General features: G+C 39.9%; 3 protein-coding genes across 3 annotated transcripts in view; 2 read left to right on the top strand and 1 right to left on the bottom strand.

Annotated features, from left to right (window-relative positions):
• The first annotated feature begins 554 nt into the window (after nt 1–554).
• On the top strand, nt 555–5,584 carry LOC135631915 (eyes absent homolog). Its single transcript, XM_065140033.1, has 6 exons — nt 555–688; nt 1,464–1,784; nt 2,256–2,423; nt 3,478–3,571; nt 4,123–4,314; nt 4,965–5,584. Exons 2-6 carry the CDS (start codon nt 1,560–1,562, stop codon nt 5,228–5,230), a joined length of 945 nt encoding a protein of 314 aa, XP_064996105.1. The 5' UTR covers nt 555–688; nt 1,464–1,559; the 3' UTR covers nt 5,231–5,584.
• A 2,758-nt stretch (nt 5,585–8,342) lies between these two features.
• On the bottom strand, nt 8,343–9,814 carry LOC135630780 (AT-hook motif nuclear-localized protein 23-like). The gene has a single exon (XM_065137957.1). The coding sequence runs from the start codon at nt 9,458–9,460 to the stop codon at nt 8,594–8,596; it is 867 nt and encodes a 288-aa protein (XP_064994029.1). The 5' UTR covers nt 9,461–9,814; the 3' UTR covers nt 8,343–8,593.
• Nucleotides 9,815–14,239: 4,425 nt separating this feature from the next.
• Nucleotides 14,240–15,391, top strand: part of LOC135631836 (callose synthase 10-like) — a 60,123-nt gene continuing 58,971 nt past the window's right edge. The window contains exon 1 of the mRNA XM_065139810.1: nt 14,240–14,690. Coding sequence (XP_064995882.1) covers nt 14,435–14,690 — 256 coding nt within the window. The 5' untranslated portion in view covers nt 14,240–14,434. The remainder of the gene's footprint in view (nt 14,691–15,391) is intronic.

The following is a 15,391-nucleotide window of genomic DNA, read 5'->3' as shown; positions in this document are numbered from 1 at the left end:
TTACCATACCAGCTTACTGGTTTCAGTAAGCTCTTGGTGTTGGTTCCAATAACTCCACCAAAAATAGAGGAGATGGCTTTACACTCTCTACTACTAATTTTACGTGAGGTAAATGAGAGACCATTCGTTTGTTCGCTTCGGTGTGCCAACGTGAAGCCAACTGCTACAGGCGTCATGATTGACACCAGTGCTATTATAAACATCGAGACACAACCTTTCGATCCGACGGCAGCGGTGGTGGGTCAGGAGCATCGGACGGCGTGACGCGATTGGACGGTGGAGGAGGAGGAGGACGACGCCGCAGTGGGTCCTGCTCTGGTTAACTGTCGCCACGCCTCCTGCGGAAGGTGACCGCATCGCGGGACCCGCGGTCGGCACCACGCGGCGTGTTGCCCACGGTTCGGTACGCTGAACTCCGTGCTTCCTTGATGATTCGTGCGAGCATCGGATGGATCAGCGGGGTCGAGCCCACGTTGCGGCCTCTCCATCACAGACGTCGGTTCGGACTCGGATATGTTCTGGCAGCTTCCGATACGCGTTTGAGCAATGTTTGAGCCAATGTTTGAACAATGTTTGAGCCAACGCAGCGGATCTCCACCACCACCCATAAGAAACAATATAAATCCCCCTTCCCCGTCGGAATCAACCTATAGGCGAATCCAATCCGCAGGCAGATCTGGAGGGAAAGGTGCGATTCTAGTCCTCCAGATTTACTCCTTTCTTTGACCGCAGGATACAAATGTTTTCGATCTAGTCTTTGTACCCAAGTTTGGAATCGAGCGATCGGAATATTACCCTTTTCTCTTTTTCTGTTTGGGGGATTACGAACAGTTTTTTGAGGATGTCGTTTGCTTTCACTGTTAATTACTGTATCCAAGATTGTTCTTTCGTTGTTTATTCTTGTCTAAAACATAATATACGTATATGCTCTTAATTCTGTTAGAAAAAAAAAAAGGTAGATCAGCGTTCTTTAGTGATATCGAGAGGGATTCTTGAGTTGTGTTAAAAGTTCGCCAGAATGAATTGATTGAATTATATCATGTAGTATTGATTACGTACAATTGAATTTTGAATAAATAGAGAAATTGAATGAGGTATAAAGCATATAAATAACTTTTGCCGATCTTTTTATATTTCAGACGAAAGAGGGATTTTCCATTAAAAATTTGGTTTTTGTTAGAAAATTCATCAATATGGCTATTTGTGTACATATATTAGAAAAATGAAATCTGGGTAAAAGATTCATGTAGCCGACAGTTGGAACTTACGAAGACTTTTGTTGTTGTTGTTGTGAATCTGATTTAAGCAGTTGCTCCTCATAAAAGGTAGCTGAGTCTTAAGTGTCCCCAGTATGACTTGAATGCTCTCTATGTTTAGAGCAAATAAGAAAACAATGTAGGCATATCTATGCTTCAGACACCACCTACATTTGTTTCTTCTAATTCCTTTGCTTTTGATCTCAGGATACTTCTTTGGTTTCGTTATGCCATATTTCTTCTGCTGTTGTTGAATGGTGCTCCTACATGTCCTAGAACTGAACACCACCACTAGTTAGTGTAATGGGTGAGATGATGGATATAAAAGTTCCTAAGGAGGTTGCCAAGCCCATGACCGTCTACGTATGGGACATGGACGAGACGCTTATACTGTTTAAGTCCTTGTTGGATGGGACGTATGCAGCGGCCTTTGATGGTTTGAAGGACACAAGAATCGGTGTTGAGATTGGGAAGCGTTGGGAGAACCACATCCTTCAAGTTTGTGATGAACATTTCTTCTACGAAGAGGTTAGTTTGTCTAAAGCTGCTACTTTTCTCTCGTTTGTTTTTACTCTGTAGATCTTGCTGTCTCTGTCCATGATTTCATTAGGATGGAACCTTGTTTGATCGGTCACCATGGACCCTTGCCATTCCTATCAACTTATTGGGGCACTGACTGATTTAGAGGGCCAGGCAACATCTTGATGGGATGTAGGAAACTCGGAATGGCATACATTTAAGGGCTGATCTAGTAGTTAAAAATTGGCAGCTTTAAGAGTTCAATTTGAAATTACGAGTGTATAAAATAGTTTTTTTCCTCCAATTTTTTGTGAGCACACTGGTCTTAATCAAATTTTGATTTCTTATCCTGCTAGCCCATGCCAACGTCAGCACACACGTCACCTTTTATGTAGAATATGATCTATGAATAAGAAGTTTAGTATTTGTCTCTCTATGTTCCTGGCACTACTCATATTCTTTCTCACTTATGTGTTGCAGATTGAAAACTACAATGAGCCATTTCTTCATTCTTTGAGTGAATATGATGATGGGCAAGACTTGTCGAATTATGATTTCAACAATGATGGGTTTTGTTTTCCATATGATGATTCCAACAAAAAGAAACTTGCATATCGGCATCGCTTAATTGCACAGAAGTACTCACAGGTGTTGAAGATGGTTTTTATTTTTCAGTCCTTTTCATATAAAAATGTCGAAATGATTATTACATCTGCAATACCTCTCTGCATGTCAACTTTGATTACAGGTTTCTGAGAAAAAAAAGATAAGGATAAGAGTTGCAGCACTTCAAAATGCTCTTACAGTACTTATTAGGCCCATCTTTTGAGGAAATACTTTCATAAAACTTAATTATGCCTGATTTTTCCTCTTTTACTTTGAACCTTTCTTGTAGTTTGCTAAAGTTGTTCCACCTTAGACTGATTGATTCAACTTCTTAGTTGAACTGTCTTGTCTACGGGTTGTCGCCTCTTCTCTTTTCTGAATATCTTTGAAGCAGTGTTCTATCTGACTCCTCTTCACAGAATTTTTGGCCCGCAAAAGCTTTTGATATCATGTATGGACTTTGCTTGTAAAATGTTAAAGAGCATGAACAGAGTTTTAATACTGTGATGTCTTTGCAATCCAACTGTATTCACTGTATGTTATTCCAATCTTATGCCATGAAACAAGTGTGCTGTCATACAGCTTTGGAATATTAAATTTTCAAAACTTGGTAAGGCATCTGTCTGTGATTGTCTTGCAGAAATATGATGTGGTTATTGGTTGACTTTGCTACTACTTATGATACTGTTTACTCTTTCTAAACTTCCTTCTTTTTTTTTAGTTAGCACCTAATTCTCTCATCAAATAAAGATTTTTTAGTCATGAATAGATGCAATTGGCTCTGATTAGGGTAGTGCCTTGTCAAAAGCAAACTATACCTTATTTGGTTAAGCTTTGATTTGGAATTATTGAATTATGGACCTCATATGTGGTCAAGCTTGGTCCATCTTGGACTTTGGTCCTTTTTTATGGAAAATGAGTACAACATGAATTACATGGGTTTTCTTTTGTCATAATTCTTACTTCAATGATATGCTTACTGCTACATATCCAGAAATATGCAATTTAATTTGTTTGATTAATGTAACTGTTTTATCCCTGTTTTTATGGATAGGATATCTTAATGTATTTGATAGTGGACTCTCGGTCAATGCAGGGTTTAAATAAGGTACTCGACCAAGAGATGATTAAGCTCTGGAATGATTTATACAATTCGACTGATAACTATACAGATGGTTGGCTTTCTTCTGGTATGTATTTTGACTACAATGTTCTTCTTAATGTACATACAACTATCAATTGATCATGGTTTAGTACTCTTTTATGTTTGATCTCATTATGTTTGAAATATCAATCCACCTAATGCAGGACTGAGTAGAAAACTACTAATTTATATAATGTTGTAGGAGCAAAAATTTTAAAAATTATGAACCTTTTGTGTATTGAGTGTTTTTTCTTTTCAAGACCTATGTTCCCAGAGAATGATGAGTATCAACTTGGATATTCAATATTATTATGTTCTTTGTGAACATATTATGAATTTTGTTAATGTAGCTGCCTGTTTCTGGCAACTTTCTATAAAAAGATTTCTGCAGCTAAGGCCATTAAAAAAGTGAACTATTAAAGCACTAAATCTCGACTTGATTCTTCAATTTCTAATAATAAAAAAGATCAGAATCTTCCACAATCGCAATGCAGTAGATTTTGCTGTCTTGTGCTCACCAGTTTTCATGATATTGATGCTTTTATCTTTATCAGCTTTTACACAGTAAAAGAAATTTTAAATTTTTGTTCATTGCAGGACATGCATTGTTGGAGCAAACTATGGGTAAAACTAGCTTTTCAGCTAGCGATCTTTCGTCAGATATGGAACCTGGATCTATCACAACCAAATGTCAAAATATCAATGTCTTAGTCACTTCAGGAGCCCTGATTCCCAGTCTTGCCAAGTGTTTGCTTTATCGTTTGGATGATGTAATCTCGGCTAATAACGGTAAGTGTTTTCTTTTTTTTTCCTTTTTTTTTGTTGCTTATTTCGATATGGATAACTGTATCAAGTTTTGTTTCATGGTTCAGAAACTTAGGGGAAAAAATAATAACAATTTAAGGAGAAAAAAAAGGGAAAAGAACGGATCAATGTGGGTTACAGCATACTGGCTGACATATGGAAATTGCTGAATCTGAGTTATTAAATTGGCTATACTGAAGGCCATAAAATTTAGGTGTGTGCATATTTTTTTATACTTTCTGCATGAGATACACATCTTGTAAACTAGGTCTACTTGTTCTTAGTTCAGAAAATTGTGATTGTCCAAGGTTTCTGGAGACGGTATGCATATGCTCAAACTCATAAACTGTGGTCTTGTTAGCCCTTCTCCGGTCTTTCTTAGATGGATAACTTGGTTCTCCCATGGAATGGCAATATAAAATCCATTTATGTGCCTTATGTTACTAAATGCATATTGATGTAGTAAATCGAATAATCACATATAAGATTTGCACTGCATGGGAGAACTATGTTTAGCGCTGTTTAATATGTGTGATCATGTTGTCCCATGAATCATGATTGTATCTCGGAGCATAATCAATTGTGTATAGTTGAATGTTTCCGTAAGAATTGCTAAAATTTACATTGCTCCATAGTTTACAGCTCCTGGGAAGTAGGGAAGCTTCAATGCTTTTCATGGATCAAAGAGCGGTTTGGTGGCCCGAATGTCCGATTCTGTGCAATTGGAGATGGACCTGAAGAATGTGAAGCTGCCCAAGCGATGAGATGGCCATTTATCAAAATAGATCTGCGACCCAGTAGCCCTCATCGGTTTCCAGGACTTGATATGAAAATGGTTGGGAGCTATATTGATGTGATATACGGAGCAGCAGATGCTGGTGCAGAAGAAGAGAAAGAGTAATTGGATGCCACACATCCACTGAACCTGTCCCTTTGTTCCCAAACTGTGACCAACTCTTCTGCTTTCTTCCACCTATGATCTGAATGAACGAATCATGGATTCACGAGCTTTTTCCTGCACACAAGGATTTGAATAGAGTTGCGAGGATAATTCTCTGTAAATAGCCATCCTTTTATTGGTTTTTTCGAGCTTTATGACCAATGCTAGCTGCTTACTCGTGTAGTTTATGTAGCATAACTATCCATTCCTCGAATGGATGGTTAATTTTGTATAATACAGTAGAGATCTCATTGTGAAACTTTCATATTATATATTATATATTATATTAATATGACTTGAAACTTTGTAAATTAATCTTCTCTGTGAAAATTTTAGGTCAACCATCTTTCAAATTACTTCTCCACATTTATGTAATTGATGTGACTCTCACATAAAAGGGAGATTGATAGAATGGATGAAAGAAACATTGTTCCACAGGGTCAATGAATCAAGTCCCAAGCTTTGCTATATGTACATTAGATATGGGTCCAGGTTTCTGTGATGTGGAGTGCAACCACTCTGAGGATGAGATTTGATTCTTAAATTTTAATTTAGTCATCTAATAATCAAAGTTTTAACTAATTAAATTAATTATCATTCTTCAAAATTTTAACCTTTGGTAACCCTAAAAAAGGTGAGGAGGAATAAAATGCTATGACTGAGCTATGTTGAGTCGACCTTTACGTAACCACATGGAACTAAACTAACAAAAATTACTGCACACAGTTATGTTGAGTCGACCTATCAAAAATAAAGCTCTTATTTATCCTCAGAATATGGAAAATTACATACATAATGAATAGACAATGCTAATATATTATTGTGTGACAATATTTCTATTTTATCGATTAGCAAAAACTAATTGGTTGCCATCAGCCAAGTCATAAGCTTCTCTTGCCTGTGTATGTTTACTCAACACTAATGAACAATCTTGCTGACTCAAAGTAAAGGAAATATCGAATTATATCGACATTTTGGCTCTAAAATCCAAGCTTAGCTGATTGAAAGAGAATAAGCAATAAACCTTATAATTTCCCCCCTTTTTTAATGACCATGACAACTACAACATCAATAAATTTTAATGTGAACAGTGCTGTTCCTAAGTAATTCTCTTGCATGCAGAGGTATAAGGCAAAAGATTGAACAAAAGTAAACAATAATGATAATAATAATGATGACAAAACTTAATGATTTTCAAGAGATCATCTTAAGAACAATTCAATCTTGTTTGCCTTAATCTACAACCTAAAGAAATCTGAAAACATCCTACAGTCATGACAGACACCATATCAATCTCTTGTGCAGGAGATTAGTCAATTAGAAAATAAGATGTTGGCTATTCATTTATGTGCAGGCAGATGCACACCAAAGATCTTTAAGACGTCAGAGAGATGTTGGTTCCAATAGAGCATCACAAGATAGAATCAACACTTAAGGTTAATGTTTCAATAAACTGACATTATGAACACACAGCATGATTTCAGTGACATCTTGCATGCTAGTTATGAGTTACCTGTTGCATGCCACTAGTAACTTGCCTTGATATCTGAAGAAAGAGGATTATCAAGCCAATGTTTCATCATTTTCACAATGTTATGTTATTTTTGTCTGAAATGTTGATCTTGGAACTATCAAAAATGAAGAGGAAAAGAAAAAGAGCAGACATCAAAATGCATACTTCAACTCAATAGCTTCCATCTGTCGTACATCTGAACTCTTGCAATTAAGATTACCATGCTAATTCATGCAAAACCTTATACCAAACTTCATTTGAAGCAGATGCAGGAAGAAAAGGGACAAATTTATAAAGGATGTCATAGAATTTGCATCAACCAATCAGCATAATGTTTATCATCTTTCAATGGACTTGTTTAAAGCTGCCAAAGCTAAAAGTCCAACTAAGTCATGTCAAATTGCTAAACTTTAAACAAGGAAAAGAGACAAATCATTTGTATGTTTATATACGATGTATGAACTGAGTGGGAATGTTGCTGAATGGGTTTCAGCTTTGTTGATCCACTGGAGGATATAGTGACAGAAGAACAACTGACATCAACTTTCTTGTGAACATTCATGATCAAACATACCTCAGATGTGAATCAGAATAAAACAGATTTAGCGAGTTCGACGCACATATATAAGCACTCGAGAGAAAGCTAATTATGTATTAATCCAGAAATGATTCTCTGAAGCAAAAAAGAAAAAAAAATTAAGCTTCTGGCAAAAGCATGAATAAGAATTTTAGACAACAATTAGGTGACAAATCATAAAACACCTAATAAGATCAAAGATATCACCTATACAACATGCATTCATCCCCAAAACACATACAAAAGAAAAAGGAGCGAAGATAATAACCCAAGAAAGAAGAAAGAAAGCATAGAATGGAGATCATGCCATATGATGTACTGCAACTGCATGACTTCAAGTAGCAACAGTGCAAAAAGAAAGAGAGTTTAAGACGATCTAATATAAGTGCCAAGCTTTGCAATAAAGTGGTTCTTGATTTCTCTTGCTTTAAGAACAAAATCTGCAATGATAAGTCCGAAAACTATCCCAAATGTTCATATTTTTATATATCACATATTTTAATCGTGAAAAAGAAATGTTCAAGGACTAATTGATCTTCAGATAAGAAAGAAAGAACAATGACATATCTACGGACGAAATGAATAGCTCGAGTTCGAAGAGTACCGATGTCATAGGTTCACTAAAGACTCAACATCTACTTCTTGTTGCCGTCAATGGGACTTGGAATCTAAGGTTTTGTCATGTTCCAAGAAGTTTAGATTTCCCATGCAAGGATATATACATTATATAGTCCCTCTGGAAAACAACAGCACATGCACACGTGAAATCATTTGAAATCCACCGGATGGAAGAAATAACATAAAACAACACAAAAACTCTATCAGAACATGGCTTTCGGTGATCAAAATATTATAGAACACCTTAGACATAATCGTTTGGTGAAGAAGCATTATAATTTAGGAGATGAGAAGAGAGTATTTTAAGTCCATGATTTGTGGAAATAGAGTAGACTTTCGATGAAGAACAGAAAATGACAGCATCGCAATAAAAAAGATATGCACATATGTTTTATTCAAGATGCATTACAGTTTAGGAGATCGAAGGAGGAGGCAGAGAACGATAGCTTAGCAGTAGTTTAAAGCCCATGATAGAGTAGAGTTTCCATGAAGAACAGCAAACAACATGGTCTTAGGGAATAGAAGACCGCACATCCTCGTACACTACCTAATATAGCAACGATTCCACTCACAAGTCTCCGGCAGATGTTGATCTAATGGTACCATGGCCGGTGGATCAGTACGGCGGTCGGCTCGGGACGGCACTCCCGGGCCAGCCGCCGTGTCCGTCCACTGGCCAGGGCGGCATGCTGAGCGGCAAATTGAAGAACTGCAACCCTGACGAGGGGTCTCGAAAGGAGGCGCCGATGCCGGCAGTGGTTGCTCCACCAACGGTCGGGCTCTGAGACAAGAGAGGATGTATCTCTAGCTGCGGCTGCTGCTGCGGTGGCTCCTCCTCCTCTTCGAGTGGCAGCCGCTCGTAGGCGACTTTGGTAAACGTGGCGCCGATCACTATCACCGGTCCGGCGGCGATGAGCTCTCCGACGACGCTGCCCCCGATGACCTGCCCCTGGCCGCCGACCAGGAAGATGGTGAGGCTTGTAGCACCAGGGGGGGCGGGCGGGGGGAGGAAGGAGCCTGAGAGGGACAGGATCTCGTAGTGTCCATGGAGGGAGACGATAGGCGTCCCCGCGGAGGGGGGCTGACGGAGGGTGACGTTGGCGACGGCGCCGCTTCCGCTGAGGACGGACACGCCGCGTTGGCGGCGGCACGCGTAGGTCGCGATGCAATCGAAGACGTCGCACCCACTGCCGACCTCCAGGATATGCGCCCGCAGGGTGTTGGCGCTCTCCCGGGTGATGATCACCGGCGGCTTCGGCCTGTTCTTGGAGCCCGGCGGTCGACCTCGGGGGCGGCGCACCACGACGTCGCCAGGGCCAGCTGGGGCCGCGAGCTCCAACCCCTGGGATCTCGGCTCCTCAGAGGAGGCGTCGCCAGCCGCTTGTGCAGGGGGAGATTCGTCGGGGTCGGGATTGAGGTGGGGAAGATGGAGGTGGAGGGGATGCACGAAGCGGGAGGCTGTACCGAGGTCTAACCCGGCCATGCCCGGGCGGCAGAACAAAGTAGTGCAGGTCAGGAAGCTTTTCTGTAGTAGATTAAGGTGGAAAGGATAAAAAATTCTTCATATAGGTATAATACTTTATATGTATATGTATGAGCGAATCAAAAGGAATAGAGTAGGGAATTTAAAGTTGTGGAAGAGGATTCTATCTACATCAAATGAACCTAAAGGCTACAAGAAAGGTGTGAAGAGAGGTGGAGCGGTAGAAAGAGAACTACAAGAGAGCTGAGAGCTTGACAGAGTCAAAAGGACTTCAGAGACAGAAAAGGAAGCTGGGGAGTGAGTACTGCATTGGAGTTGATGATATTTGGACAGGATGGTGAGGGCCGAAGGGGAAGAAAGAGAGGTGGGGGTGACATTTTGGTGTCTGATATAATGCCACAACGTGATGGTGATGTCTATGTTTGCGGAGGGATTATATTAATGGTGGAATAGTGTTATATTGTTTGTAGACTGTGGACTTCAAGGGAAGGATTAAACTCAGGGTTCAGAGAGAGAGAGAGAGAGAGAGAGACAGAGTAATAATAATCTACAGCACTTGGGTTGATGCGATGACCATAACATCTTGAGGATTGACTTGGCTTCGAATGAAGGAGTATACCACACAAGTTCTTGCGCAAGACTTCCACCATGTCGATGGTTTTGGGTTCTTAGCTCTGTTTGGAATGTTTCATGTTTTATTGAAGTCTAAATTACGTTGTTTTATTTGCTGGTTTCAAACATAGCACGCACCAAAGGATAAATGGGCAACGTTCTTTCTCTCAAATCTATCCATTTACCGGAGGAAGAAATCTGCTCCGAACTTAATCTGATTTGACCTCCGAGTGATGTCTCAACCAACTTGGAATCTTTCATATTAAATATTTCAGGCAATTTGTTTGATATTGACAGTCACAACCTTCTTTCTTTTCTATTACATCTTCTTATCTTCGTGTCTAACATATATAAATATTATGACGTTGCACTAACAAGCAATAGTTATAAAGACTAATTTTCCAAGAAGATTGAATTTATTGTTACTTACAGATGGAAGATCAAAAAACCCCTCTTTGTTATTTCACCAACTATATTTTTGGTGCAATTAAACGCAGGAAGAGAGGACGGGATTTGTGCATGAGACTATAATCTAGAGAGGATCAATCGGACAGTCTTACGAATAGAGAGGCTATTCTCGTGCCTCTAACATTGATCGCATAGTGCCATGTGTTGGGACAACATCACGTGGTAGCGCTAATGGTGTCAATCATTACGATGGCAGACAACAAAAGCTCAGATGCGTAAAGCTAATACAGGAAATTAATTAGCCGTTAATAAAAGGACAGAGGGATAATATACAGAATTCCAACTCGATCCAAAGAAAAAAGTATTACACTTAGATTCGCATTAGATCTATCAATAAAATGCACCAATCTTAAACATTCATTATCTTAACTTCCCTTTGAATCATTGAAGTCTGCAACTCGGAGGAGGGACGAGGAGAGGCGGCTGAGAGGGAAAAAGCTGGAGCAGGGCGAGAGGATGGTGGTAGCAGTTCACGTGCACCTCCGAGTCAAGGCAGTGGCGGGGCAGAGCCACCGTGGCCCTGTCGGCCACGAGCACAGCCCGTCGCTTTCCTCGGGAACGCCTCTCTCTCTCTCCCTTCCCCATGCAACACGCATTGAGAAGCGTTAAGCGGAGAGGGAGACGGTGCGCGCCCGCAGATCCCGGGCAAGGAGTGGAAGGGAAAACACAGTATGACTTTGTACTTCAGATGGATAGAAGTAGCAGGTGATCGAAGTACATGCTATGATAACATTCGAAGAGATCGTCTCATAGAATGTTTCAGCTGAGAGAGCATCCTGAAGCACTTTTGGACTGCTCTCGCAACATCGATTGATGTCTTCGATACAAGTGAAAGGGAAAATACTGGACATGTCAACACTTCAAACAGTCGTCCGAAGCAGAAATAGGTCGTCTTATATTATAATTGCTTCACAACAGACTGGACACGCATACAAATCATATAGTACAAAGGAAAGCAGCTTTACATCTCGTGGTTTGCAAAGAAATCAAGAGTTAGAGGAGGACGAAAGGGTGGCAATTAGCGTTATATATATACTTTTTCACCTGCTCTTCATCAGCTGCTAACACTACAAAGCGCAAACATGTTGATGTGAATGGCATTCTTTTTATTTTTCGGATCAAAGCACTATTGATGTGGATGTGACGAGATTCTCTTCTTGTTCCTCCGACTGGCCGTCACGAAGACCATGGCCCTCACCCTCGTGCTCGTTGCTACACTCATTCGCCAGGATTCAGATGACCGGGGCCAACGGCGATGGTCCGACGAAGGTCCCATTAGGGGTAGGGGTAGGGGTAGGTACCTTGCACCATCATAACTCCATCTCACATGTCAATCATCATAGGGACAGAAGACGAAAGCTTCTTCTTGTTCAAGATAAACAGCCCGTGAAATCTACTGTCAAAGAGGACTGTCATCTCGATCCATCTTTGGGCTTGGAAAGATTCGCCAGATACATTAACCTTCAAAGAGGAGGCACCACCTAACTTCCTTCCATCATTTATGGTGCCTAGATTTTGGGAATATGCTCCAAAGAAAAATGATGACTTCCACAGAATCTTGAGAAAGCACCTCTCACTAGATGATCTCGATCTAACCTGGATACTAGTATCAAAAGGTCATACAAAGAAAAGGAAATCTTGCTGCTAAAACAATTCTCCATGGATTACAAAAGGCATTATAGCTACAATTAAAGAAAACATATTATATAGTATCAAAGAACTGTAATAGAAAATTCAGACTAACTACCAATCAACTTACCGTTCAGCAAGCGAAGAGACATGCTTAATTAGAATGGTAGAGTGAAACAGTAGAATATTGTGCTGTCAAGTGTCAACTGGAGATTATTATTGCTCCAGATACTGAAGATGTCTGCATTTTATACGCATGTTAGATAGCAACAGTGCATAAAATATCTTTTATGAATGTTTTGCGAATGGATTTACAACCTAGTAAAAAAAATTCAGGGATTTTTCGATAAAATAAGAACACATGACTAGCGATATTGAACTATGAAGATTGTGTGTGAATAAACCTACTAAGGCATCAAAAGATCCAGCATAGAAAAATGGAAACCTGTCCGGGAAATAGCATTATCACGTATTCAGTTTACTGCTTGTAGTCGGTACTTAGAATCAAGAAGGATAACTCGTTTGGATCGAATGACAATGTGCCTTGCAATTAATTGATGAGGCTTATTGATAGGAAATGATAGCATCAGCGTGAAACAAGCTATTCCTTGAAAGACAATGTGTCACCCACCATTCTTTTGTTCTTGATTTACTCGTCCACGGGAACTCTAATATGTCCTATGATTTGTCATTGTCTGACCACACCAAAATTTCCTTGAAAGATACTCGTCGCTGACATTTGACTTTACATGTGATAGCATCAGCAATGAACAAGCAATTCCTGAGTCCCACGATCTTGATGAACTTGGTTTAGAAGGAAAAAAAAATCTTCTCTTCTTCCCAAATACTCGCCAAAGAGTCAATGATGGTGGCGTGTGAGATCCACCTTCTAATGCGAAACTAGTTATACTTTCTAATACGAAACTAATCAAAACAGTTGGATCACGTCGAATATATTATTATATTTGTCTAACATTGTCAACACGATTAAGATTTGTTCTTCCAATTTTATTAGTAATCCTCGTGATATCTAATTTAGATTAAGACATTGTTTCCTTTATTTTGTTGTACTCAGCATCGATGTCTCTTTCCTCTCCCCCCCTTCATTCTTTCCTCTTCCAACATGCTCTTTCTCCCCTTTTGTTCTTACTCACTAGCCACTTTTGCCTCCTCTGCCTTTGGTGTGCTTCCTCCTCATTTATTTCCTCCCCCACCTCTGTCTTCTTAGTCTTCTGTTCCCTTGCCTCCTCCCACCTCCTTCATCTTTGCCTTATCCCTCTACATCTTCTCCCTTAAATTTTAAAAATTATTAAAAATAATACTAATTATTTTAGAATTATGTCATAATAGTCTTATTAAAGTTTTTATTGGTTTAATATAAGTTGACTAAGGTATAACTTGAAATTGAACTAAGTTATACTTGGATCGTTGAATCTCTTCAAAAAAAAAAATTAATTTTAATAATTATTTATTATAAAATTCCTTCAAAAACTAAAAAAGGATATTAATCCTACTAGAATTATAATCTTATGGTTATGTGAAAATTTAAATTAGTTTAGTAGAAGTTGATTAAGTTATGGTAGAAATTTAACTAAATTACACTCGATTGTAGTATTCATTTAGTAAATTTTATATTTTGATAATCATCAAAAACTAAAAAAGTGGTACTAATTATGTTATATCACGTGCATGAGTTAACGTGTGTAGATGGAGCCGTTGAGAATTTTAGCTAACGGCCGGCTTAAGCATGCAGTAGCAGTTCCCTCCCACTGAACAAAAAGAAAAAGAAAAAGAAAATAAAAAAAATAAAGAGGAGCCTTCGACGTTCCTATAATCACACGCACTCGGGTCCCACGCGGTTTTCTGCCCTGTGGGTGCCGATCAGTTCCGAGGCACCCGTGTAATACCCGTGTTATTATTGGAAAGAGGAGAACTCCGCAGCCTCCCATGCCTATCGGGAGACCAGGTGGAGCCCAACGTGGAACGAAAGCCAGTCAGGCATCACCACACTTAGAATCTTTTAATGGTGAAGACACCTTTTCTTTTTTGTATAAATTATTTTTTTAATTCAAACCTTCGAGAGACCGACCCATTTCTCGCATTTGTCGCCGAGATCCGCGTTCCTCTCCTTTGTCCCCCAAACCCTAAATCTTGATCCCCATTTCCGGCTAAAGCTCGCTCTCATTTCCTGCCAATCCATATCCGAGGACAAATCCGTCGTCCCTGCTGCGGGCAATCCTCGGGTTCGCCTCGTCGTCGTCCGCCATGTCGCGGGCTAGGGTTCCTCGCCCCTCTCGCGGCGCTCGCGGGGAGGGGCGTTCGGTATACGACAACTGGGAGCGCCTCGTGCGCGCCACGCTGCAGAAGGAGCAGCTCCGCACCTCCGGCCTGGGTCCCGGTGGCCGGCCCGCGGAGGGGATCGCCGGCGCCGTTCCCCCTTCGCTCGTATCCACCAACATCGACCATATTCTGCAGGCCGCCAACGAGATCGAGGATGAGGATCCCAACGTCGCCAGGATTCGTGAGTGTTCTCTTTCTAGGATAAGAATCTTTAAGTGCTAATATTTTAGGTGGGGATTTGCCTTTGTGCAGCCTGTCTACCTGTTCTTGGAAACCTGTTTCTAGGGTTCGTTTAAATTCTTTCTAAAGAATATAGATGCAACGATCCCGTTAAAACAGCTGGTTGCTCTATATCATCAGAGGCTACCATGTGCTACTAGTCGTGTAACATCCAAACTCTGTCTATCTTCAGGTCCCATTCTTGACATTCTGTAAGCTGGCTATTATACCCGCCTGTAAGGTCCCAAAATTTGAGTTCCCAAAGTTTAGCTACAACTTCTATAAGTTTGAAAAATAACACGCTCTTAAGAATCGTAATGATAATTAGCAAAATTCTATTTTGTCATTTTGGATATCGTCTTTGTTGATATTGTCCAGTAACATCATATAGTTGTTGTATGTTAGGCTTTTCTGGTCATTCAAAATTATTCTTTGCAGTGACAAATGTTTGATAATTTTATTTGTTGTTTTGGATAAAATCACAATATACCTTCATGATCGTGGACTCATCACATTACATCATTCTCTTCTTAGGCTATGTTGTTGTCTTCTATCTTCTAACTTGTCTTCTTTACACTATCTTGTAATTTGCTTTGGTCTTCCTTACGCTTTGTAGTCTAAGTACTTTTAAGTTACATCAACCTTCCCTTCATTTGTTCCTTT

The sequence above is a fragment of the Musa acuminata genome, chromosome BXJ3-2 (assembly GCF_036884655.1).
Source record: "Musa acuminata AAA Group cultivar baxijiao chromosome BXJ3-2, Cavendish_Baxijiao_AAA, whole genome shotgun sequence".
Lineage (NCBI taxonomy): Eukaryota > Viridiplantae > Streptophyta > Magnoliopsida > Zingiberales > Musaceae > Musa > Musa acuminata.
This window is presented reverse-complemented; position numbering and strand designations above follow the sequence as displayed.